Source organism: Anthonomus grandis, chromosome 4, assembly GCF_022605725.1.
Source record: "Anthonomus grandis grandis chromosome 4, icAntGran1.3, whole genome shotgun sequence".
NCBI classification, from domain to species: Eukaryota; Metazoa; Arthropoda; class Insecta; order Coleoptera; family Curculionidae; genus Anthonomus; species Anthonomus grandis.
Window position 1 is genome coordinate 11,609,862 of NC_065549.1, and position 26,707 is coordinate 11,636,568.

A 26,707-nucleotide genomic window follows, 5' to 3' on the forward strand; every position below is an offset into this window, starting at 1 on the left:
TCACCCTGCGATAGATCATGTTATGTGTTAAAATAGGTGCAGATGAATGTTGTAGGATAAAACTTTCTATGAATATGTAAACTTCTACTATATTTTTAGAGGATACTCTGCTTAATCCCTTGGTTTTTTTATTTTTAGGCTTAACTGATCTTAAAAGAACATTTTTGTTAAATATGCAAATAAATTTATTATTATCCTCTTCCAGAGGATCCCAAGTTACTAGTATTGATTCCCAATCTGTTTTTTTGACAATTACTAACAAATTCATTGAAATTCCTTTTGTTCTGGATTTTTCTATTCACAGGAAAATATATACTACAATAGCTACTTGATCTAATAAAATTGAGGATACTTACATTTGCCGCACTTTGGTTATTGTCCTGAAATTTTATGCAGAATAATCTGAGTATTTGAGTTGAAAGTAAATCTAGTAAAACCACAAATTGAAAACATAATATAACATATTAAAAAAAAAACAAATAATTTTAAAAAGGCATAGACTTTAATCAGTACATTACAATAAATATGAATAATTCTTAAAAACAAAATAATTTTGGAAGTAAATAGATTAGTAAACACAGCATAGACCTAAACCTAATAAGTGATAACAATAAAAATTAAACATAACATACATTAAATAAAGCACTCATTTCATGTTTACACCCTTCTTTTTAAGTAGGATTTTAGTCTCGACCCTTCTAACCCTCTGAGGGTCAGATAACAACTGATTTTTAAAATCTTTCGGGTGAACTTTTAGTTTTTCTTTCTTAGTGATGGTTTTTGTGGACGGTTTGGGGTTCTCTACGGGGGTGACCATCCAGGAAGTCTCAAAAGTGTCCGTCGAAGGTTTCGGAACCCTTTTGGGTCTGTTTTTAACATCTGTGATTAACTGATTCATTAGACTGAACGAGCCGACGTTTGACACCTCCGAGACGTCCGGTCTTGTCTGTTTCTCAGTTTTGTTTTTCGCTCCCGCACTGGATGATCTTTTGCTTTTCTTGCGACGTTTGGCCTTTTTCTCTTCCTTGAATAGTTCACTTAGACTCCTGCTCAATCGTCTTTTTAGTCGCTTTTTTTCAATAACCTCTCGTAAATCTTTGATTTCTTTTTCATTGTCGTCTAACTCGACAGCCTGCTGGTTGCGTTCAGTAGTTTTATTTGCTTCTATCCTAATTCCGGGAGTGATTTTTATATCGCTCACAATATGTACAGGTTCAGTCTTATCAGCAGATTGTTTGGTATCCTCAAATTCAAGAGATAAATTAAGGGAAACCTCTCCTTTGGACACGTTAGAACAAAACGATTCGACCAGGCTGTTTATTCTTTTAGTTATCATCGGCACTTTGTTACCATCGAGCATAATGTTTTCTTGAATGGATAATGATGATCTTCTATTTCTTTTTTGTAAGCTGCTCGTTAGGGCCGCAAGCGAAACATTTTGGGCCAAAGAAGATTCGGCATCATCGGGTTCTTGTGGAATTTCCGTTTTAGTTTCACTAAAACTATCCTTCAGGCCTTGACTAGAAGTATTAGGATCCAATTCAGAATTATCAGGCACTTTTGAGTCTTCTAAAACAATAACACTGTTCATTTCAATAGCTTTATTCTTTTCCTTAACGATGTCATCATCGTCTAAAACAATTACTTCGTCGCACTGTTCACTTTGAGCCTCAGCAAGGCCTTCTTCCTCGTCGCTAGAAGAATCACTAACTTTAATAATTCTAGACTTCTTTTTAGGTTTTACTTTTTCCTTTTTGGGCACCGAAAGTACATCATGCTCTTCAGTTAAGTTATCCGGATCGATAATTCGAGATTTCTTTTTGAGTTTCTTCTCATTGCCCAAATCGTACTCGTCCCCAGATAAAAGTTCCTCCACATCCTCGTCATCGCAGATAAACGAGTCATCTTCATAGTGATCATCGGATTTTTCCTCTTCAGAATCGGAGGAGCCTATCGACTCACCTTCATCGATTATCTGATTGCTATCTTCAGATGGCGTGTCTTCTTCACCTTCCTCTGCCATTCCATCGATGAATTCATTGTATTCATTTTCGCACTCCTCTTCTTCTGCTTCACTGCTGTCGCTCTCTTCCACATCTTTGGCTTTTGATTTTAAAAACTCGTCCAGTTTTGCAGAGGCGAATTCATCTAAAGAGTATCTGGATCTCAGTGAGTTATTGCTCTCGAGGAGTGGTTTACTGTTTGTGACTTCCGATGTGGTAAGTTCTTTAATTTGTTTTTTGGACGATAGTGAAGTACGAGTTTTAATAGTGTTCAGGGTTGTTTCAGACCGTTCAGTAGTAGAATCGACTGGTTCCTCTTCACTAGGGATCTCTTCTTCTGCTACCTCAGATGTTTCGTCGTTATTTTCTTCATTAACATCATCCATATTTGTTTCAGTGACTTGGTCAGTTTCAATGTCCGAATCAGAAAGTTTCTCCTTAATGGAAACGTTTTTATCCGCTTCTGGAGGTGCCTGGATGTCTTCTTGATGCTCCATGTGCGTTTCCTGAGATTTTGAATCGTTAAAACTTGAAGAATCGCAGGAATTAAAGCTTGTATTTTTTCCACGACACTGATCAGTTTCCTCATTCATAAGAAGTTTCTCACCAGTAGGCATTCCCTCATCATTTTTCTGAGATTCCTCTTGTGGATTTTCTTCGGGTTTTATTTTAATTTCAGGATCATCCACTTTTTCCTTTACAAAAATATCTTTTTCCTCTTCTGTTGCTTCTTGGATATCATCTTCAGGTTCCAACTGCGTCTCATCCTGTTTCGAAATTGAATAATTATGGGAACTGACACTGGTATTTTTCTCAGGAGATTCTTCAGTTTCAGCATTATCAATTTCCTCATTTACTGTTACTGATTCTACTTGAGGAACTTCCATAGGCTCTTCTCGATTTGATTCTTTTAAAGTTACTGAAGTTCGGGCTTCAACGCTATCCGTATCTCGTTTATCTTCAGAAACTTCCTCTGTTATGGAAATGATTTTATCCCCTTCTGGTTTTTCCTCGATATCTTCTTTAGGCTCCATTGGCGCTTCATCATGTTTCGAATCTTTTAAAATTGAAGTATTTTTTTCAAGATATTCGTCAGTTTCAGTTTCAGTTTCAGAGGAATCAATTTTATCAGTGGCAGAAGTTGCCTTATCTTGAGTAATTTCCTTGGGGTCATCTTCATTTTCATCCTTGATTTGATCAGTTTCAATTACCGAATCTCCCGTTTCCTCGTATCGCGGAATGCCTTGATTATTGAAAACATGCGATTCGTCTTGAGTTGTCTCAATATGCTCCTCAGTATCATTAGTTCCTTCTATATTGTCCTGTGATGTTTCATTTACTCCCTTAATATCTGATCGTAAATCTTCTTCTTGAAATTCAACATCCTTATCTTGGATATTCCCAGAAGGTTCTAAACTTGCCCCAATATCAGGACGTGGTGGCTCCTCACTTTCTAAGTTAATCATAGATTGCTCATCAACTGGATTTTCATCATTCTTGGATTTATTTTCTACATGGAAAGTTTCCTCTTCTTCTTGCACCATCGATATCTCAGTAGATTTTCGCTCCTTATTATCATCCTGGGTTAAAGAATCAACCTTTATAGTGTCCGCAAGGAAAGCCTGTTCTTTGGAATCATCAAGATCGCTGTCGTCTGACGGCAATTCAAAGTCGTACACTGTCGACTCTGAATGTTTTAACTCGTTGACTGAAGGTTTATTAGTTACTGCTTCTTGGGATGCAAACGGGCTTACGGATCGTTTTGCTTTGTTGGCACTAATAATGGTTGACTCGTTAAATACGACTTCGGTTGTTAATTCCTCTTTAGTTTCACCGCAAGGAACCGAAACTGGATCACCATCGTCTTTCTTGACGTTGAATAATCTCCGGGGGCTAAGTTCTTTACTTCGCGGACTAAGCGACTTGGATTTTCTTGGTTCAACTTGCAAATTCAGACTTTCCACAGCATCCACACTAATAATTTCCTTTGCAACTGGACTAAGTGACTTTCTGGATAATCGTTTCTTGTTGGTAATTGGACTGCTCGTTTTTCTTGCCAGCACTTGCTTTAAATGCTGTACAGGTTTATTTATGACACATTCTTCTTCAATTTCAGTCTTAATTTCTTCTTTATCGCCACTTTCTACTATAATAGCAGACAAATCACTAGTAGTTTGATCTAGATCGGTATCAGAAGTTTTTACAGGATTCTTATTGAATACCACGGAACAATCCAAGTCGGAAATGTCCGATTTCATGTTTTTGCTGCATTCTATAGAGCTCTCATCCAAAGTACCGACTGTTTTATCTCCCATTGTGTCGTTAACTAGCAGAGAGAAGTTATCGACTTCCATAGGTTCTTGGAAACTGAAATCTCTTTGATTCGGTTTGAAAACGTTCGATATTCGTGCTGCTATTTTCGGTTGGAGAGGAATTACTTCGGATTTGTTAGATGGTGCGTACAAATCGATGTTTTCCTTGTTGCTTCCCATACTGCCTTTGGAATCGTTTAATGGTTCGTCGTGATGCTCCTCGGGCAAAGATACGGTGGATAAATGGAAGCGGAAAGAACCTTCTGAGCCGGTGCTTACGTGCGTTGTTGACTTGTCAAAGGCTTGAATGTCTTTTTCAAGAGTTTCGATTGTAGTTTGCCCCACTTCCGTAATGTCTGCCTGAATTACTTCCGATTTCTCTGGTTCAATTTTACTAGCAACTTCCTCTTGCTCCGACTGGATTTTTGCAAATTTCGCGCTCAGTCTCGGTGATGTTCTCACTGGTGATGAATCGGCTATTTTGGCGCTGAGCCTGGGTGATTTTCGTATAGGACTGTTTTCCCTCGAGTCCACTTGTAGCTTATCGCTAAGCCTTGGTGATTTTTTAAGTGAAGATCCAGCTTCACCTTCATCGCTTAATCTTTTCCTTGTACGTGGACTACTGTTTTCTTCTTTAGGGGGATTTGAGTTACTTTCTGCTACATCTAAAGGCTTTGGAGATTTATTTAGAGACTGATTTTGGCTGGTGTTCATATCGTCCGCGCTTTCGTTTATGATACTCAAATCAAGCTCGGCCTCTACTTTTTCTAAGATTGTTCGTTTTTTCATGGGTGTAAGCTTGACAACCATATCCTTCGGAATTACTGGTGATATTTCATCCGTTGGCACATCGACTTTATCCTCTTGGCTTATAGAGGAACTTCTGGTGATTCTCGCGGGAGTTTTTGGTGCCACCACTTCGGCGCTGTTGCTATCTGTAGATGCTCTACGTCCTCTTCTAGTTGCCGGCTTAAGAGGTTCTTCTTTTGTGGTTTCCTCCTCTTTAGTTACCGATTTTCTGCGACCTCTTGTCGCTGGTTTCTTTTCTTCTTCGAAGACCTGTAAACGATATTTTTTAAATAAGGAATATTTTGGAAACAAGATTCTAGAACGAGGTAGCATGCAGCAGAAGAGCATTTTTAGTTTTTTATTTAACCTATTAAAAGAAATGAAATTTTTGTTTGCAGGCAGTTGATTTAATTTAATCGAAGGAAATACAAAATTTCTTGAACTTTGGAAATAAATTCCGGGAAATTGGAGAGCGAACCAAAAATACTTCAACAGTCTTTTTAATTGCCTCAACGGACTGGAAGTAAAAAAAAATGCTCCAACTGTCTCATCAAATTAATATAAAAGATATTTTATCGCAGAAAAAAGAATTTACATAAAAATCAAATTAAATTACTAAAATTAATAATATGGTAAACTAAACTACATTATATAAAAAAATAATCTGCAATAGCTTGCTCCAAAGCAATTGAAAGTAAAATATTCATTCTTTCATGTTACCAATAGGGTGGATTAACATTTGTACATAAATATTTTTAATTAAAAGCTTACAGGCTGCTTAGGAAAAATATCTGTATAAATAAAAACAAAGATAGAGAAAGACAAGGTTTCGTAAGAAGACTAAGACACAGAAAAGTTCATTAATGAAAGTGTTGTTTTTGAAACATGTTTAAGGAAAGTGTTTTTTTTTTTAAACGTCAGCAGTAGTTCAGCTACAATAGAGGTAATTTATTTATGTGTGTCAACCAGCAAAGCACTCTTACAGAAGTCAATAAATATAAAATCCAAACATATGTATCTAAAAAATACAACAAAACGTATGATTTAAAATTATTCACGTCTCAAATTACTCATAACTAACAATGCTACTAAATATATCATCAGGAGGTCAGCAAAGTTGGACCGGAGGTACTCCTCAAATAAGTAAAAGGCATTTCTAATTAGGCACTTCTTAATCTTGGCCCTAAATGCAGATAAGGACAGATTCTTAACAGACGTGCGACACATTGAATTGGATTGTGCTGATTACAACTTGTTTTGTGCTGACAGATCTCGCTTAACTAGTAGGAAATCAAGAGGAGAATACCTCCCATTTTGATGTATATACGTAAATCTATAATATCAGTAAAAATTCACATAACATAAAATAATGTCGAACAACTATTTATCTCTTCTAACTATAAGGGTTTAAGATTCTTAATTGCTGTGTTTTATATTCCACCACAGATGCAAGAATTATTTTATAAAATATATTGGGAACCTGTGAATATACTACAAAGGTATCCATCCCAAAATATCTATATCTTTGATGACTACAATTTGCCAGAAGCTCATTGGAGTAATGATGAATATGGCTTACAGGTTGTGTGTCCGAGAGCGTGTAATGCAGTGTTATTAGCGCATTATTTTGGATTTTTACAGGTATTTCACTTCAGCAGTTTGCCTAATGAGATATATATTTTTCTTGACCTTGTTTTGTCAAATGACAGTAGTGCAAATATCAATTTATCAGTGGATCCAAATAACTGACAGTATACTTCATTATGGTTACAAATAATCTGTAAATGTGTTATTTAACAGAAAAAGTTCTGACAATCTCTCATTTTGTGATTTTTACTATGATTTTAAACATGCAAACTATGTAGGTCTTACCAATTTTTTGGGTGGCGTTCGCTAGGAACAGGAGTTCTCTTTTAGCAATAATTGAGTGTAATTTGAATTGTTTTGATGAGATATTGGGAATGGGAATTGCTCTCTTTGTCCCTATCAAGAAGTGTGGCAGTAGCACAGAACCTAATTTTTGTCTTCTGAATTGAAATGCTTGTCTTTCAAAAAGAGAAAGATGCATAAAAATACATTAGATCTGGGTCAAATTTAGATTATCTTGCTGGTTCCCCTTAATGTTCAATGTTGATTTAGAATCTAAAAATAATCCTAAATATTTTTGGAAATATGTTCACGTCTTAAAGTCTACTCAGAATCTTCCTCACTTCTTGTTTTATAATAAAGAATCTGCAGATGATGGACACTCACAATGTATTCTGTAAAATCCATTGTAAACTTTAGAATAAATGTCAACCCATAACAAGTAATCTTTCTCAAAATGTAATTTTTGCAGCAATTTTGGTTCCAGACATTTTTAATAAGATTTGCTGTTTGCCTAATAGATATAATTTGGGTCCTGATGGCATACCAAATGTGTTTCTCAAAAAGTGTATTTGCACAATTGTTAAACCTCTTCACATTTTGTTCAATATGCCATTGAAAACTTGTGGATTTCCCAACAGATGGAAGAATAGTTTTGTAATGTCTGTTTTTAAGAATGGGGAAAGGAGGGAGGTCAAAAATTACAGAGGTGTCTGCATTCAGTCCTCTATTCCCAAACTCTTTGATAGCTTGTATTAGTGATCAATTGAGGTGGATGTGCCAAAATTTAGTCAATATGCATCAACATGGCTTTTTTCTGGTTATATCAAAATAGGCTAGCCAAAACTACAATTTCCTACCTAGGCATATCAGAAACATGAAAAGAAAAAAAATTACTAGAATGGTGAAGCACCATATTGTGAACAATCCTAATAAGTTTAACTCGTTGTAACTTAATATTATAGTTGCCTTTATCATGTTAAATATTTAATTAGCTCACAGTTAGTATGTTAAAAGTTATTTAGAAGAAGCTTCTGTTAGATTCTTTAAAGTTGAACAAAATAATGGAAATTGTACCCTTTTTATTTATTTCTTCCCACACAGATGCTTGCATCTAGGGGAATATAACGACATAATTCGGATTCTACTATTAAATAACTGCGTAACTATGACATAATAAACTGAATTGAATTGACAAAAAAAAATGCCTTAGATGATTTTAAACAGGTTGACTTAATTTATACAGATTTTTCAAAGGCCTTTGATCGAGTTTCTTGTGGGTCATCCGCAGAGAGTGGAAATAGGTTTTTTTTGTCTCAAGCAATTATTGTTAACTCAGGGGTACCTCAAGGGGGACATTATTCTTAAAATTTCTTTAATTTATTTGCAAATACTATCTTTAATTGCTTTCAGAACAAAACTGACTGGACTTTAAAATTATGAAAACAATTCACTGTCAAGAGGATTAGACACTTTTGAAGGAAGACTTGGATAGACTTGCTGATTGGTGTAGGGATAGTAAGCTTATTCTAAATGTGTTGAAGTGCTGTTTTATTAGCTTTCATAAGGGGATCAGAAAACATACTACTTCCTACCTTATTGATGGGGAACAGTTAAAATATGTAACCAAAGTAAGAGATTTGGGAATCATTTTACGAGAGAATGTATCGTTCAATGAAAAATTGAATGAAAATTACAGTTAAATCATCCAAAATGATTGGATTTGTTATCAGGAATTGTAAGAATTTTTCATTGGGTAAGCTAGAACATACCTTCATAGTTTGGTCACCTTATCAGGCAGTACACAACCTGTCTGTGAAAAAAGTTCAACATAAAATTTTACGCACTCAGGATGGGTTTATTTATTGTTGATCGTGATTATACATTATTCTGTTTCACTATACTAACTATGATCAAAAAAATTCTCGCATAGATCATTACTGTAAACTCATTAATAGTTGCAACATTGAAGTGTTTACACAATTTATCTGGTGTTTCACAAGGATCAGTTTTAGGATCCATCCTGTTTTTATTATAGAAATGACATTGTAAATACCAAAATCAAGGGACTTGTAACCTTATCTGCAGATGAAACAACCATTTTATGGACACATTCTAACAGAGACATCTTAATGCATATCATAAAGTGTGATATTCAATAAGGACTGGTGTGATTGTAACCTATTATCCTTTAATGTTTCTAAAACAATCATTATGCATTTTAATTGCGTACCTGAACCAGTCATTTTAGATGATAATGAAATCACTTGTAGTGAAATTTCTAAATTTCTTGGTATCCTAATATATAAAAACTTAACTTTCAAAAGCCACATAACAAATCTATTAGGTAAATTATCATCAGGCTGTTATGCATTGAGTAATATCTCTAAAAACATGGATTTTGCAACCGCCTGCATGGTTTACTTTACTTGAGTCTCACTTGCAGTATGTTATAGTTTTCTGGGGCTGCGCCTATTAGGGCTTATTTCACTCCGTATTTGTGTTGCAAAAGAGAGCTGTCGAGAGAATATGTGGTGTGGAATCCAAGGGAATCCTGCAAACCCCTATTTCTAAAAGAAAAATAAGTTTCTAACTTTACCTTTTCTTTTTATTCTCGAAACATCCTGTTTATTATACAAAAAGTCCAGACATCTAGCACCCACTGTAAACAATAGAAGGCAGAGAGGCTCTTTATTAACACCCATTCCTCGCTCAGTGCTTATCAAAAATTCCATTTTATATAATGCCAGAAAGATCTATATTCGTCTCCCAAAAACGTTGAAGCAATCCAACTATTTTACAATTTTTGAGAGTGAACTTAAAAATTTTCTCTTAAGCAAATCCTCCTATACCGACAGCGAATTTTTGCGAAATTTACTACTAGATTAAATTTTTTTTTGTGTGTCCTTAGTTTATAACTTGTCCTTTTAATGTCTGATTATTTATTTTTTGTTTTGTAACCTGTTTTTAACATTTTTTTAATGTTTTTTTCTGGATTTTAGCTTATATTTAAATGCCTTGTAATTTAAAATATTTTTTATTTATTTGACTCTATCTTTAGTATAACTTTGTCAACAGAATTGTAATGTTCTATAATAAGGAGATTTTTTTGAAGTTGAACTATATATTACATATTTTTTTAATTTGATTTGTTTGTGTTATACTAGAGAGGTTTACTTTTGGGTTTTTTGATTACCACATACGATGCTTGGATAACTTCAAGTTACAATGCTGTTATTATTTTATTAAATTATGTAATGGGGTATCCCATCGTTAATAAATAAACAAATGGTCTTAAATTATCCTCGAATATGAAACATAAAGGCCAAAAAAATGCTTTCGACAAGCTTCACACGAATCCCATACTTTAAACTTACTAAAAAGACTTACCTCTTCTGTAGACTCCGAAACTTTCCTGCCCCGTCCAGCTCGTTTAGCAGGTGTAGACACCTCAGGTTCAACAGATTCAGTTGCAGAGTTTCTACGTCGACCGGTAGCCCTTCCGGGGGTTTTCGGAGCGATTTCCGCGTCGACAGTGGCAGAGCCTCTTCTCCCTCTAACCGGCGCAGATTTCGCTTCGTTAGTTTCCTCGCTCGTGTTCGTCGTCGATGTCCTACGCCCACGTACAGGTTTTGCGGGTTGTTCCGCTGGCTCCGGGTCTTCACTGTTCGCCCTAGACAATCTACGAGCCCTCGCGGGTTTCGGCTTCTCGGGTTCTTCAGGGTCTTCGCTGTTTGCCCTCGACAATCTCCGGCCTCTGAGTGGTTTGGCTTTTTCGGGCTCTTCTTGGTCTGTTGGTTCTAGCGTTACGGACGGTTTGCGGCCTCGGCGAGTCGGTGTACCAGGGGCAACTTTTTGTGATGCTTCTTCTGCTAACGTTGAGGCTAAGATACCTTTAAGGAGGTTATTTTGGTACCCAATTCTTTTTTTTTTTACCTTATAAAACTAAAGAAAAAATTCAATCTGTAATCACTTACTTTTTCTTCCTCTAGTGGGTTTGGTTTCAACGATTTCCTCAGTGGATTGTGTAGATGAATTGGAACCTCTGCGACTTTTGGTGATTTTGGCTGGGGTGTTTGAACCAACTGCAGCAGAAGTTCTATAAAAAAAAATAGATATATCACATCAAATGAAATATGCTTCATATTCAAAATTAGTGTTTAATAAAGCAAAATAAACAAAAAAATAAATAGTAAATTATGTTGTAAGTGCCGCATTATTGCCGCACAAAGTATCAATGCCGCGGGGGAGATCAGGGTAGTGTAATGTGGTTCACAGACGATACTGCTCGTATAGTTTCAGGCGCTAAAAGGCTAAGTGAATTTTGAAAGCATATTTTTGACAAGCACTAATATTCATAAGTTTTCTTTAATTTAATTGACCCTAAAATAACCCTTGCTTTCATATAACTCTAGACGATAAAACATATTTGAGGTTTGTAAGAGGCAGGCCCTGGGCAGAATTGGAGCTCAAATTAATACATTCGCATTTAAATCACAATTAAAGCAGATGTTCTTAGAAGAAAGAGTTAAGTACAAGGTATATAATTTTTACAATACCATACCTATTAGGCAACATCTGATTATCTTCTGAACATCTTATTATTATCTGTTATCATCATAACTCCACTAATCAACACTAATCTAGACAATTTCTTCATAAAAACAAAACAAAAGGGTAGATTGATACACTATATCAAAAAAGAAGTCATAAAGGAATTTATCAATACTAAGGTATGCTTGTTAAATTGTTTTTTTATTTAACAGAAAGATGTTGCAGCTGATATAATTTGTTATACAGCAGCATAGAGTAAAAATTTGGAGATATTCTGGACCTTTGAAGCCTGTGAAAAGGTAGGTACTCTAAAATTGTCTCCAAATTGAATATTGTAAGAGTTGTAATACCTACATTGTGACAATACAAGTAAGTTTATTCCAATTTAAACTGGCACAGTCATGTTTAATATGTTTCAAACAAATTAATTTTTTAGCAATCACAACAATGTGTGCACTCAAAAGCCTTGAGTTCAGTTTATTTTGCAATAGTTGAATCTATAATAAATTACTACATTATTGCATAGGGTGAGGCTCTTGGTTGTAAATCAGAAATATTTACTTAATATTATATACAAGAAAACCAGATTATATCTCACTAATATTTTACATATTTTAAGAGGCTAAAGTGCAACAGTTGATTTAAATACATATATGCATATTCAATTGCCAGATACAGTATTGTGCAAAAAGATAGCAAAATTGAACTTTCCTGTTATATATCTTTTAGTATCTATTTTATAAGTAAGGTTTATATATTATTTACAAGAATAGTTAGAGCCTGTTTATATTTTCATATTATCATATTTTTTGTATCATAATAAATAAAACACCAAATTGTTTTATGCAAATTTAGCAACAAAAAATAGTTCTAATTCTAAAAAAAATATAACCCAACTAAATTAAAATCAATTCAATATTTCATGTAGTACCCCTTCTCCTTTATAACATCTGCACATTGTCTTGGCATGGACTCAGTTAATTTCATAATATAGTCATTGTTGACTTCTTTCCAAGCCTTTATGGCTATATGACTGACTTAATCCATATATGGCACTAAATGTGTTTGCAGAATGTTTTTGTACATGAAACGATCAATTTTGCCCACTATTCTTACTATGGGTCCCATGCCATGAGCCGAGAAACATCCCCATACAAGAATATTTCCCCCTCCATGTTTAACTGTGGGGCAAATGTACTTTTTGTTTAATCTTTGTTCACTGGGGCGTCTGACGTACATCACTCCATCAGTCCTGAATAAATTACATTTAAATTCATCACTAATTACAACTTTCTTTCAATCAGCTACAGACCAGTGGACATGAGATTGGGCAAAGTGAAAACGAGCCTTGACGTTCTTCTTTGAGAGTAACGGTTTTTTGGCGGGGCGACGAGCAGGTAAGTTGGCATCAAGTAATCTTCTCCTTATAGTACTGGAACTGAGATTTACTCCTCCACCCTCTTTTAATTTTGCCAAAATTTAGGAAGAAGACAAAAAAGGATTTTCTTTGGAAATTCGTAGCAGCTGCCTATCCATCCTCAAATTTGTTTTTCTGGGTCTACCAGGAAAATGCGCGCCAGTGCAGTTGTTCCAGTAAGGCGAAATTTTTTGCAAACTCTAGATACGATTGACCTGTGAAGCCGTAAGCTTCTTGCAATGACACTCTACCTAACACATTATCACCAGAGATGGTCTTTGAGCAACCCATTTTAAGTTAATTCTAAGATTCAAAAATAACAACTTTACAGCAGGTAAATCAATATTTAACTAATAAAATAAATGCTAAACAAGAATGTTGCTATATTTATGCACATTGTCTAAATAAACAAACATGAAGTTCCTTACTCTGCATTGGCATTCTTATGATATCTTGGTATATTTATAAATAATACAGAGGCGTGTACTTAAAAGTAAAGAAATAATATGGAATAAATAAAGGAGCAAATAATATTTTTGAAAACATCGCTTGTTGCTATATTTATGCACAATATTGTATATGTTAAAAAACAAAATAAATCTAGATATTGTGAACTACAAATTTACTACTATGTATATTTACAACTAAGTATAATATATACAATGCCCAAGATATATTAAAATAAAGTTGATAATAAATTAAATTAACTGGGCTAGTGAAAATTAGACACATAAATAATAAATTATAATGATAATTACATAATACACAATTATAATTAGGTAGGTTTAAGATGTTTAATACCCAGATTTTTGTTGAAATAATTTACAGTAGGTATAGCATTCAAATTTCAGAAGAATCTTTTGAAATATATTTTTATATACTCTTAATAGTTTGGAACAAAATTTCTTGATGAGAAACCCAATCCTGCATTTTTGTACAAAGGGAGACAAATAATAAAAAAATTACTTTGTAGACTACTGATTATATACCATAATGTGCATGTTATTTACTTTGTTTTATAAATTTATGGTTTTTATATTAGAAAATCAATAACCAATATGACCAACAAAATATATATGCTTTGCTGGTCATAGTTCCCTAAACCAATAATCCATTTTATGGTTTCATTTATCATCGAAGTGCCACTGGAGGAGGCTCTTACTGGCACCTTTGATAAACAAACTGCAAAATAAAATATTGGTGGAGGCAACTATATGTGGATTATATTAATTTAGATACTCACTCCAAAACTACTAGTTTAGTTTAAATTGTTGTTGTTTTTAGGTTAAGAATATTTACATTATTTCATAAGAAAAGACAAACTTATTAAGCAATAATATAACTTGTCTGACTATAAACTTATACACTTTTAGATTGCAGAGCTTAAGAAAATTCAAGAATACTGATTAAAGAATACAGGAAAACCCTTATTGAAACTCCCTGTCCAATCAATTGAAACATTCAAACAGCTGATTCATTCCAGATGACAAATAGGACCCAGGTTTAAAATGGCCAACAAGAGATGGCCCTACAAAATCTATTTTTAGTGGTTTTGCCAATGTCTTTTATGGAACAAAAGAAGCATACTGCAATTAAATCAGAGTCGAACTAACTTAACCTATGTTCTTAAAAATTTGAAGCTGAAGCAAATAAATCTGTGAATCTTACCCTCGGGTTGAGACTGCAGCTGCTTGGTTACCATTTCCTGGAGCATTTCGAACAGATCTTCTTACTGGTGAACCGACTGTGGCTGCTTCCTCGGCCTGAATGTCATTTACAGCTGATTTTTTAGGTGGCATTCTTGGCTAAATATCTAAAAATATAAATTTTAAAATTAGGTTAAAGGTAAGATAACGCTACTACGACGTTTGTAAGGAAACATGCAAGTTCCGATGTCCTGCCCGGTACTTGGTACCCAAGATATTTAACAAAAAAGCAGAGATTATCTTAGTTCTCATCAGTAGGCACTTTTCAACTTTCCAGGGTTTAATATTTCTTGCAATCAAATTGTTTTAATTAAGCACAGTTTAAAGATTACTTACCTACAAAAATTACATAAAACATACACTTTATTTCTAAAAAAACGTTGCAATTTATTTCACGGTTTTTTTTTTACATGACTTCACTTCCACACGTGCACAAATTTGAATCAACGGCTCTTTATGTCAAAAGTTTAAAAGGAATTTGAAGATGACACTAATGACAGCCTAGTGACAAACGAGTGGGCAGCGTTGCCGTGTTTCTTATTAAGAGTACCACCACATAAACACTTCTAAGTGTTAGTTTAGTTATTTCTAATATTCTAAGTGTTAATTTACTTCTAAAGTTAGTTTAGTCTAAGTTTACAGAATTTAGTCGCTTGTTGGATTATGTAGCTTGTAGTTTTAAGTAGCTTACAGAATATAGTATATTATGTAAGCGTTGGTTTATTATATTAAAGCACGTTAAATCCTAATAACTTAGGGTGGAAACACACGAGGCGGTTTGCAAGCGGTTTGCGCCGCGACGGTTGTCGCGCCGTGGTCGAGCTCGACGTCTCGTTTATGGGACTTGTGAGCTTTGAAACAGACGGCGCCGCCTAATCCCATAAAACGCGGCGTCCGTCGCGCGTACCCTGCTCGATACCATGGGCCGCCGGCACGCCGCTTGGTTTTTATTGCTTTAGCGGCACTACCGCGGCACATCATTTACTTATCTTCTGTGTTGCAAACCACACGTAGGGCTTTTTGGTGCGTTTTTTTTTGTGCAGTGTTGAAAATTGTTCATTTATTATGGAAACCAGGGAATTCAACATAGAAAAATTAATTACTGAGGTTCAATTGAGGCCAGCGATTTCGGATATGCGTGATGATAATTATTCAAACAGAATAAAAAAAAACAGGCATGGGAAGAAGTTACTACAGAATTTCTAAGCGCAGCTGCTTCTGTTGAGGAAAAAAAAATATAAGTATGTACATATTATATGCTATAAGTAGGTACGTTTATTTTAATAATAATGATATAATATACATATAGTTTATATTGATTCGTTTTGCCACTCTAGTGGATAAATATTAACAAAATAATTTGCAAATTTATCTCGGCCATTTAATGCTCTTGGATTCCCTCTGCTAAATGAATCAACTGTCAAATCGCCATGCGTTGTTCCTGCTTCAATGTCATCGCTACGGTTTCCATCTCTGGCTCTTACAAAATTATGAAGAACACAACAGGCTTTAATTATGTCTTCAGCTAGATGCCGCCAACAAAAATAAAAAATCATCTTCACTGTCGGAGTCCATTTTGCTCACGATAAATAAAAAACTGTGAACTATACGCAAAGCTTGGCAACATCAAACTGATCTTGTAATTTTTCGTGCCGTTCGTAGTTGCGAAAGCCGTCGCGTGTGTTTTAGGTCGAGCGGCGGTCCACCGGCCGCCGTCGCGGCGCAAACCGCTTGCAAACAGCCTCGTGTGTTTTTACCCTTAAAGTAGAGTATTGGCACTAAGTGCTTCCGGTGCGTACGCACGGGGCAGCAGATTTCAAAAGTGCGTCGAAATCTGGTGTGAAAAGTGGTCAAAACCATAAAATAAGAAAAAAATGTCTACAACGCTTAAGTGAATTTTTCCACATATGTATTAAACAAAGGTGATCAACTACAACACACTCATTACTATAGAAATTATCATAAAATGTGTACGAAATTAATGTGGAATTTGAATTTTTTGAAAAAGTTTCTAGGATAAAATTCATTTAATTGTCTTAAACAACACACGTAAATTAAACAGCGATAAAACCAATAAAAACCATTTTTCAAATTTGGATCTATAGATCTTGGGAGTGTTATCACTTATATTCTTTTGAATGAATTCGTCTTTATTTTTTCAGAGTCAATGTAATGTAAAACTATCATTTCTAGAAGAAAGCTTGAATGATCGTCCCAAGAGATAGTTCGAAATTGGTTGAAAGTTGTACCGAAGCAGCTTGCTTTTTTAATACAGTTCAAGCGTTGTATAATTTTTTACCACACCTATACGATTCGTTTGGCAACTCTATAAACTCAAGGTGGAAAAGACCTTGCGTTTATTTTTTAGACCTTTAAAATGTTTGTCATCAATATGATGGGCAGCTCGTCACGATGCAGTAAAAATACACTATGGTAAAATTATTGAAACTTTGATCGCATTTGAGGAAAATGTAACTAAAAATGCCATTACGCGACAAGAAGCTAGGGGCTTTCGAATTCAACTAGGGTGACTCGAAATAGCATTCATACAGATCGTACAAACGACTATCATGGACTGATTAAAATGGTAGCTGGTCCACGAATGGAGTTCGATGTTAATGAAGTGAAATTGTTCAACATTCCAGGGACTCAAGACTCACTTTTTCCAGAAAAAGAAAGTTATAGTCTGACAAATCACGAGTTGCGTGGTAGTGATAATTCTTGGGTGAAGTATTCAGCATATGAAAAGGTCTACGACAGTCAAATGCTTTTGACAATCACAAAAGACTGCGGCAGAAGCCCCGGACCACCATTAATTTGGCAATAGAGGTTACGAAGGAAGTTGTATGTACATGTCATCGTTTGTGTTAGTGTCTTGTTGAAAACCAAACTGAAATCTATTTAGAATATTATTGTGTTTTAAAAACGACAATACAAGATTATTTTTCCATTGATTTTTGATAAGGCAGGCAAGAGCGATATTGGCCTAAAGTTTGGGGGATCATCATGGAGTGCACCAGTTTTGTGAATTGGAACAACATTAACTGTCTTAAGGCGTGGTGGAAAGGCACCCTTTTCCTATGAATCATTAACTGATTGCATCAGCCAATACCGTCAAAAGCAGCATCTGGCAAGCTCGTGAACATTTTAATGGAGATACTTTCCTGCAGCCTTTTTATTTTTGATGTATGAAAGTTTGAAGTATGAAACTTCCTTAACTTTAAATAAACTGGTTTAAACAGGATTAAAAAAAGAACTTTGTACAGGATATTACAAAAAGGAAAATGGATCTATTGACAAATCTATATTTTGTTGCCAGGTGTGAGTAAGAGTTGAAAAAGGTTATTTAATTCATTAGTAGATATTTTACCGATTCACAATCACTGGTTTTTTACAGGCTCTGGTAATATCACTATAACGATTTTCCAGCTTTTTTTTTGTGATTTATTGAAAGCCTCATCAGAACGGTTTAAGTAGTAGGACTGCTTAAAAATTTAGAAGCTAATATTTAAAAATCTAAGAACATAATCTTTAAACAAAAAAATAAAAAATGTCTATTTAGAAAGAGTTCAATCCATTAAATATATAGGGCTGATTATGGACGAGAACTTAAATGGGAAGAAACATATTACTCATATTTATAAAATAATATCAATAGCATCAGTTGTATATAGATGCAGAACTTATTTATCCTATTAAAAAAATTTAATATTTACAATGCTTATTTTGTATTACATCTTCGATGCTTGATTCTAGTATGAAGTTCCTGTGGTTGTTAGAATTTCAAAGAGTTCAGGTACTTAACCCCTTGCTGCATCATGTGTCATATATTATACATACTAAAATTAATATATTTTCAAAATCCTAGAATCTAAAAATTAAATAAATGCATGATGTAGCATATTTGGGACCGAGGAATAAACACGTGAAAACAATTCCGACATTGCGGCAACAAAGCACGCTTTTTTGGCGCGCTTTGCCAGTTGAGAATCACATATTTGTCGGTGTAGTCGATGTTTATGTTTTTAAAGTGTCATTTTTGTTTAGTAAAAAGTTAGTTTCGTGATTAAAAAAATAGACGTTTATAGTTTATTTGTTGCACTTTCATTTGAAGGTGAGTTCAAGCAATATTTTTAATTTTTTTAGACATTAGGTAGAAACATTGTTTTGATGCATATATGGGATATCATGCACATATACGTGGTAATAAGAGTTTGGTTGGTTTCAGATGGATCCGAAAATATTTTACGGAATTAACAGCAAATATGTTAGGGATGTACCGGAGGATAATGAGAGTGATGTTCCCGATTTGTCAGATGATGAAGACAATAATATCCCAATAAACCATCATAATATATTAGCCTACGAAAGTGATGATTCTATGCCTGAAGGAGATTATGACGAGACAACCATTCCTGAAACGGATGTGGAGTCTGATGATAGTGAAAATATGACTCTCCAGGAAATTGCGGAGAAGATAAATCCAGGATCCTGGAGAACCGGAAATCTCAGGAAAGATCCATAGGAGCTTGAATTTACGGGCAACCTGAATATGCCCCCAGAGGTTGCTGATTTAGAGACACCATCAGAGTTTTTTAAGTTCTTCTTGACTAATGAAATTATATCGACGATAACTACCGAATCAAATTTATATAGCTTACAAAAACATATAAACCGTCCCGCAAACCTTACAGATGATGAAATAGAACAATTCATTGGCATGTGTTTATATATGTCCATCATACAATTGCCTCAAGCTAGGAACTATTGGTCACCACATTTAGGCCACCCCGCCATATCTAGGGTCATGACATGTAACATAATAGATGGGAAGAAATCAAACGATTTATACATTTTAATAATAATGATAATTTTATACCTCGTGGCAAGCTCGGTCATGATAAGTTATTCAAGATAAGACCTTTACTAGAAAGATTACAAGAAAGACTAAATATAATTCCTGTTGAAGAACATATTGCGGTCGATGAACAAATTATTCCCACTAAGGCCAGATCGACAATCAAATAATATAATCCAAAAAAACCACGCAAGTGGGGCTTTAAAGTATTTGTGCTGAGTGGAATCTCCGGCTTTAGTTACAGTTTCGACATTTTTGCTGGTTCTCAGAGCAACATCGTTCCTGCCGATGCTCCTGATTTGGGAACTAGTAGTAATGTGGTGGTGAAACTTGTTGAAAGGGTCCCCAAACACGTAAATCATAAGATTTTTTTTGATAATTGGTTTACTAGCGTCCCGCTTATGGTTTACTCGACCAAGAATGGTATCCATCCTCTTGGAACTGTGCGCTTGAATCGAGTTCAAGGATGTAAAATGCTGTCAGAGAAAGAGTTTAAAAAACTTGGACGAGGATCTTGGCAAGAGAAAACTGCTATTAAAGACGATGTAAAGTTAAGTACCGTTTGCTAGTATGACTATAAAATTGTCTCATCCTACGTCGGTTCACAGCCAATGGGAACTAAGCAAAGATTTTTTAGAAGCGAGAAATGCTACAAGAATGTGGAGTGCCCGCAAACAATTTTGAAATATAATGAATATATGGGAGGTGTAGACTTATTAGACTCTATGCTCGGTTACTATTGCATTAAAATTAGATCCAAGAAATGGTATCTTCGCATTTTCTTTCATTTTATGGACATGTGCGTTTTAAATAGTTGGCTTTTATGGAGAAGGCAAAATGATGCCTTATGCAACAGTGGGAAATCTGTATTAACCAGAAAACGTGGACGACCTAGCCCCAATTTTGAAAATGCTTATTTGCAAAAGAAGTAACGTGGCCGTACAACTGAAATACCCCAAACTGAAGTTCGAAAAGACGGAATCGATCATTTGCCAGAATGGAGAGAGAATGACAGAAATAGATGCAAGCATCCAGAGTGCAAATCCCAGACGTACATTTATTGTGTTAAGTGCCAAATGTGCCTATGCTTAAATAAAGACAGAAATTGTTTTATTCGAATCCATACTGAATAACTGAATAAGTTTGTAAAACTTATTCAGTATGGATTAAAAAATAGTTAGTGCATAGCGCTTCATATATGGTACATACACTTTTTTATTAAAAATTTTGATAAAAACACAATATATAATTTTTTAATTATTTTTTCATTTACATTGTGCGCATTGATTTATCTTATATATTTTTTTTCGACAAAAATAAAAAATCATGCAACAAGGGATTAATTACTTACTTGAATTACGTAAGTTAGACATAATTCAATATACAGACAATATTCATAATCATTTTACGCGGTGCCATAACAGTATTTATCACGAATTTAACAGATCTAACAAAGGATTTTATAATCTCACACATCAGGCTTTAAAAGAATATAACAAATTGCCTATAAAAATTAAAACAATTATGAAATGCCAAAATTCAAAAATGTCATACATAGTTATTTGACTGAAAATGAATAAATGGAGAATATTAAAATGTTAAAAGTCGAAAAATGTTTGTTTGTTTTTTTGTTGGGAGTAGTGTGATGTGTACTATATATAGATTTGAAGTTTGCAATATGTTAGGATTTATTACTGTTGAGATATCACTGTTGTTTAATTTTAGCAGTGTTAATCACTGGTAATAAGAAATATTATTTTTAACGTGTGATTTTAATGTGTCTGATTTCTCTATTAATTCACCTACAGGTAATCATGTTAGTCAAAAGTCTATTGCTGTGAATAATTTTGCTAACACTTTTAATCTTGTTCAGTGTAATCACATCCTAAACTATAATAAAAGACTATTGGATCTCGTTTTATCTAACTTCACCTGTACTGTTTCGCGTAGTGACGTGCCTTTTGTCTTGGAGGATTTGCATCACCCTGCACTGGAAATTGACTTTACTGTCTCAGGCCAACGTGTCCATAATTTCCAGCTTAATAAAAACTTATTTCATTCTTTTAATTTTAGAAAGGTCAACTTCCATCTCCCTTATGACTCGATCCTTGAAGCTGACTGGTCTACTGTGTATTTATCCTCTAATGTTAATGATGCATGTGGAGCCCTATATGATATATTGAATGGCATATTTCCCGCACACATTCCTGTTAAGCAGCAACGCAAAAGAAGATTTCCAAATTATTATTTTCGAGAATTGATTACGAACATTTATAGGAAAGAAAAGGCTTTCAAGGACTTTAAAATGTACAATTCTCCATTCTTTCAAAATAAATTCCATTCTCTTAGACGCCTTATCAAACTACAAATACGTAATGAATATAAGTTGTATATATCAAACACCGAAAGGAATATTTCTTTGGACCCATCTAGCTTTTGGAATTTTATTGGTTCTAAGAAGGCTGGCACCAGGATTCCTGGTATGATGAGGCTACCCGATGACGTGGTAGTTAAAGACCCACAAGACATAGTTGATGCTTTTGCACTGTTCTTTAGTGAGGCATTTATACAATCAAATTTCATTAACCATTCGTCGACGTCTGATAATGTGCCCCACTTCGACATTTCCAACGTTGATGCTTACCAGATTATTTTGGCTAGTAAAAAACTCAAAAATAAGTTAACATCTGGTGTAGACGGTGTACCTAGCTTCTTGGTTAAAGATTGCATTGGTGTCCTGGCTGATCCGCTGACCTACATTTTCAACTTAATACTGTCAACAGAACAAATTCCTGAAATTTGGAAGACTGCTAAAATAATACCTATTTTAAAAGCTGGGGACTCTGATCAAATCGTGAACTACAGGCCAATCTCATTACTTTGTAACTTCTCAAAAATTTTCGAAATTATCCTGAATCGGTCGCTATTTAGTCACGTAAAAGAACTTATCTCTGTAGACCAGCATGGATCTTGTGTTACTAACTTATCCTGTCTGTCTAGCCACATCTGTGAATCACTTGATGTTAATACTCAAGGCGATGTTATTTATACCAACTTCCAAAAAGCCTTTGATCGGATAGACCACTATATTTTGCTGCATAAATTAACTCGGTATGGTTTTTCAGGGAGATTATTTAATTTATTTCATTCCTACTTGATTGGTAGATCTCAGTATGTTGAATATGAGGGCTTTAAATGGAAACTTTTTAACGTAACGTCGGGTGTGCCACAGGGCTCGAACCTGGGTCCGCTCCTGTTTAGTTTTTTTATAAATGACTTGATTGAGTCACTTACTTGTCATAGGCTGGCTTTTGCCGATGATTTGAAGCTATATTTAAATGTATATGGTTTGGAGGATTTTGTTTTTCTTCAGAACTGTCTAAATACATTGGGGGTATGGTGTGCTGCTGAACAGGTTAGTCTTGAATGCGGCTAAATGTAGTGTGGTTAGTTACTCTAGATCAAAAACACTCTTAAATTTTAATTACTTTATTAATGATTTATTTTATAATGAATTACTTTATAATGATGCAAATTACTGATCTTGGTATCACCTTTGACTCTGAATTTACATTCGTTCCACACTTCAACAACATAGTCAAGTCAGCCCTGAGAAGGCTTGGGTTCATAATTAGAAGTTCTCAGAGTTTTACTTTGGAATCTACATTAAGACTGCTTTTCTGTTGCTTTGTGAGATCAAAACTGGAGTTTGGCTGCATTATATGGAACCCGCTCTATCAGAATCATGTTGGTCTCCTTGAATCTGTTCAGCGTAGATTTGCTAAGTTTTTAGCCTTCAGGCAGGATGGCATATATCCGGTAAGAGGGTTTGATCATCGGCTAACTATTGGAACGCTTCAATCTACATCCATTACATCTCACAAGAATGATCTTCTCTTTAAAATTCCTGCATGGGTTACTGAATGGATTCATTGATAGTCCTGTACTTCTTTCTGGTGTACGTTTCATGGTGCCTAGGCTTAATGCTAGACATCCCCTAACATTCTTTCTGCCAAGGCCTCATACTAACATCCTGTTGAAATCGCCACTATATACAATATGCGCTATATTTAATCGGATCTGTCACATGTGCGATATAAATTTCTCTCTGGTTCATGTGATTGTCGATATCTTGGTGGATCATTACTCTTGGGATTAAGACCCATGTGTTTAAGTTATAGTTAGTAGGTAATAGGCACAGTTAATTTAATTTAATTTTGTTGAATATGTGATTATCTTGTTAAACTTTTATAATTGGGTTTTTATATCATATTAATAGTTATTTGTTCTAATTTTTTGGATAACTATTGAGATTGTGACTTTACTTTACTTTTTTTCTTTTCTTTTCATTCTTTTAGGTTTGTTTGTGTGTGTTTTTTTTAACTATATTTTTCATTGTTTTACAACTGTTTCCTGTTATTGGGCAAGTTGCCTGTTGGAAATAAAGGCTTATTATTATTATTATTATTATTATTATTATATTATATTGTACCTTATAAATGATTTCTAAAAAAAAAAACGTTTTATTTAAAGTCTGCAATAAAATATCGGCTGAAAGGAAATCTGAGGATTTTCATAATTTGGCAACTTCTAGCTTGGCAACACCGAGTTACTGTGACGGACATTTAAACTCTACACTCGCGCCCTCCGACTTTCAGCAGGCACTGCCAACTTTCAAAATTTGTAACCTCAAAACATTGTTACAAAAAGAAAAATTAACAATGGGGCACACCACACCAATAGAAACTTTCCTTAAACAACACGAAAACCAGCTGTTAGCGTCGGGAGTACCGGAAATCTACTGGGAACCCCTCTACAAAAAACTACTGACCCAAACCCTAGATGCTGGCAAAGCCTTTCAATTGCTTAAAATTGAATATGACGAGCCGCGGTTGCCCCACGACCCCCTGTGGGGCTTGCAAGCCATTAAAGATTTAGATAAGAACGACTCGGACAATATTTACTTAATAGATCACGCGTGGACATATAAAATTCAAGATGCCCGACAGCATTTACAGTATGACCAGTTGCGGTTTCGAATGGCGGCGATTTTGGGACTGGATGAGACTCTGCCGACTGAAGAACTTATAGATCAAATATTTGAGAATATGTGGACAGTGAATTGTACTTACACAATAAGAAGTATTGAAAATTCTGAACAAAATCCTATGTGGTATATTATGGATGAAATTGGTTGTGCTGTGAGGCACAGTGATGTCCCAAATTGTCGAATAGTGCCTTTTGTTTATGCGAATGAGGGGCTGTTTTCATTGCTTTTCCTTCAGGAAAATATGGATGAAGGAGACTTCGCCTCAAGGGATTTTGCAGAATGTATTACTGATCCTATAGTTCGAAATGCTGCCTTATTACCGTGGGTGCCTAATTCCTTTGAGGATGTTGATATTAAGCCACAAATTGCTGGTGAAGAATATTTTCTTAGTGGGCATATACCTGAACAGTTACCTAATTTGGAAAATTTTACACAACCAATACTAAGTAAGGAGAAATACCTTTGTTATGCCCAATACAGTTTGGTGAGGAAATACCTGACAGACCCCAGGTTTGAATTAACGGACAGTGAAGAAGAAGCAGACATTTTATGGTACATTGAGCACTTTAGGGATTTTAAAACCCTCAGTCAAACACCTGGAAAGTTTACCAATCAGTTTCCTTATGAATATGTTATCACTGTGAAAGACTTATTATGTATGACATGTCGTAGATACAAAAATAACATGGAAACCCCCAAATGGTTCCCAGTTACTTATAATTTGGTAAATGAAGTGGGCAACTTTGTAAGCTATTTTAAAAAGTGTGAAAAGGAAGGTAAAGACAACTACTGGATAGTAAAACCTTATAACCTTGCAAGAGGCATGGATATTCATATTACAAATAATTTGAACTATATCATGAGGCTCCCTGCCACTGGACCCAAAATTGCCCAAAAGTATCTCACAAACCCTGTACTGTTTTACAGAAGTGAATGTGCAGGAAAAGTCAAATTTGATCTCAGATATGTGATACTCCTAAAAAAGGTAAAACCTCTGGAAATTTATGTTTACAAAAGCTTCTTTTTAAGGTTTGCCAATAAGCCGTTTGAACTCAATCACTTTGATGATTACGAAAAGCACTTTACTGTAATGAACTACACCGAAAATGTGGTTTTAAAGCATTTGAAATGTGAAGACTTTAAACTGGAGTGGCAACAGCAATATGAAAATCACAACTGGAACATGGTGGAGGAAAAAATTCTCACTATGATTAAGGAAATCTTGGAGTGTGCTACCATGGCACCACCTCCATGTGGCATAGCAGAAAGTCCACAGTCTAGAGCCCTATATGCAGCAGATTTGATGCTTGATTGGGATAATGGGGAGATGCAACCAAAGATTCTGGAAATTAATTTTATGCCCGATTGTGAACGAGCTTGTAATTATTATCCTGAATTTTATAATGATATTTTTAAGTTGTTGTTTTTGGATGAGGAAAGTGACCAGTTTTTCAAGTTGTAAGTGATACGAAAATGAAAATTATATTTTGTTCTGCTGTTACAAATTTGAGAGTCACAATTGGGATCTTGGAAAATGTAGGGAAAGCAAAGATGTTATATTAGGACAAAGGTGGCCATTTTTGTGGTTAATAAAAAACTCATCACAGATTTCTGGCAATTAATGGTAACTACAAATATGTACAACTTTGCCCTCAAAATAATTTGTTACATATTTATTTCTGTCTTCAATATTTTGTTATATTTTCAGTAACAATGTATCATATATTATGCAATTTTCTATTTTTAATAATTGTCAAAACTGAAAAACAATATACATAATTATAATTGTTTATCCGCTAATGATACAGATTTTTTTTAAGGCCTGTAAATCTGTATAAGTAAGATTAATCATAATATGATTTTATACCACTATATCCTGTTTTTTTTCAATTTACTAACAGCCTAGATAAAATATTTTTAAATACATATACCTTATATCTATAATATAAATAATAAAGGAATACAGGGAAAAAAGGGGAAAGGTCCATTTTTACAAAGCATAACTTGAATATGAAAATCTGGGTAAATTTGAGCATAATACAACCAATTGCAACAGGGAAGAAACAGGTATAGCATTAAATTGAGGCAGTCAGATGCAAAGGGGTGTAAGTTATGTACACCAAACACCATTACCATAGGCTAATGAGAGAAT

The 26,707-nt window shown here is 34.6% G+C and overlaps 2 protein-coding genes across 2 annotated transcripts; one reads left to right on the plus strand and one right to left on the minus strand.

Moving 5' to 3' along the window:
* Window positions 1–483: 483 nt before the first annotated feature.
* On the minus strand, window positions 484–15,138 carry LOC126735255 (protein slender lobes-like). Its single transcript, XM_050439202.1, has 5 exons — window positions 14,984–15,138; window positions 14,610–14,754; window positions 10,948–11,069; window positions 10,361–10,863; window positions 484–5,374 (listed from the first exon to the last, which is right to left on the minus strand). The coding sequence occupies exons 2-5, from the start codon at window positions 14,738–14,740 to the stop codon at window positions 647–649; spliced, it is 5,484 nt and encodes a 1,827-aa protein (XP_050295159.1). The 5' UTR covers window positions 14,741–14,754; window positions 14,984–15,138; the 3' UTR covers window positions 484–646.
* A 9,032-nt stretch (window positions 15,139–24,170) lies between these two features.
* Window positions 24,171–26,358, plus strand: LOC126735257 (tubulin--tyrosine ligase-like protein 12). Its single transcript, XM_050439204.1, has one exon. It carries the CDS (start codon window positions 24,227–24,229, stop codon window positions 26,015–26,017), a length of 1,791 nt encoding a protein of 596 aa, XP_050295161.1. The 5' UTR covers window positions 24,171–24,226; the 3' UTR covers window positions 26,018–26,358.
* The last annotated feature ends 349 nt before the right edge of the window (window positions 26,359–26,707 follow it).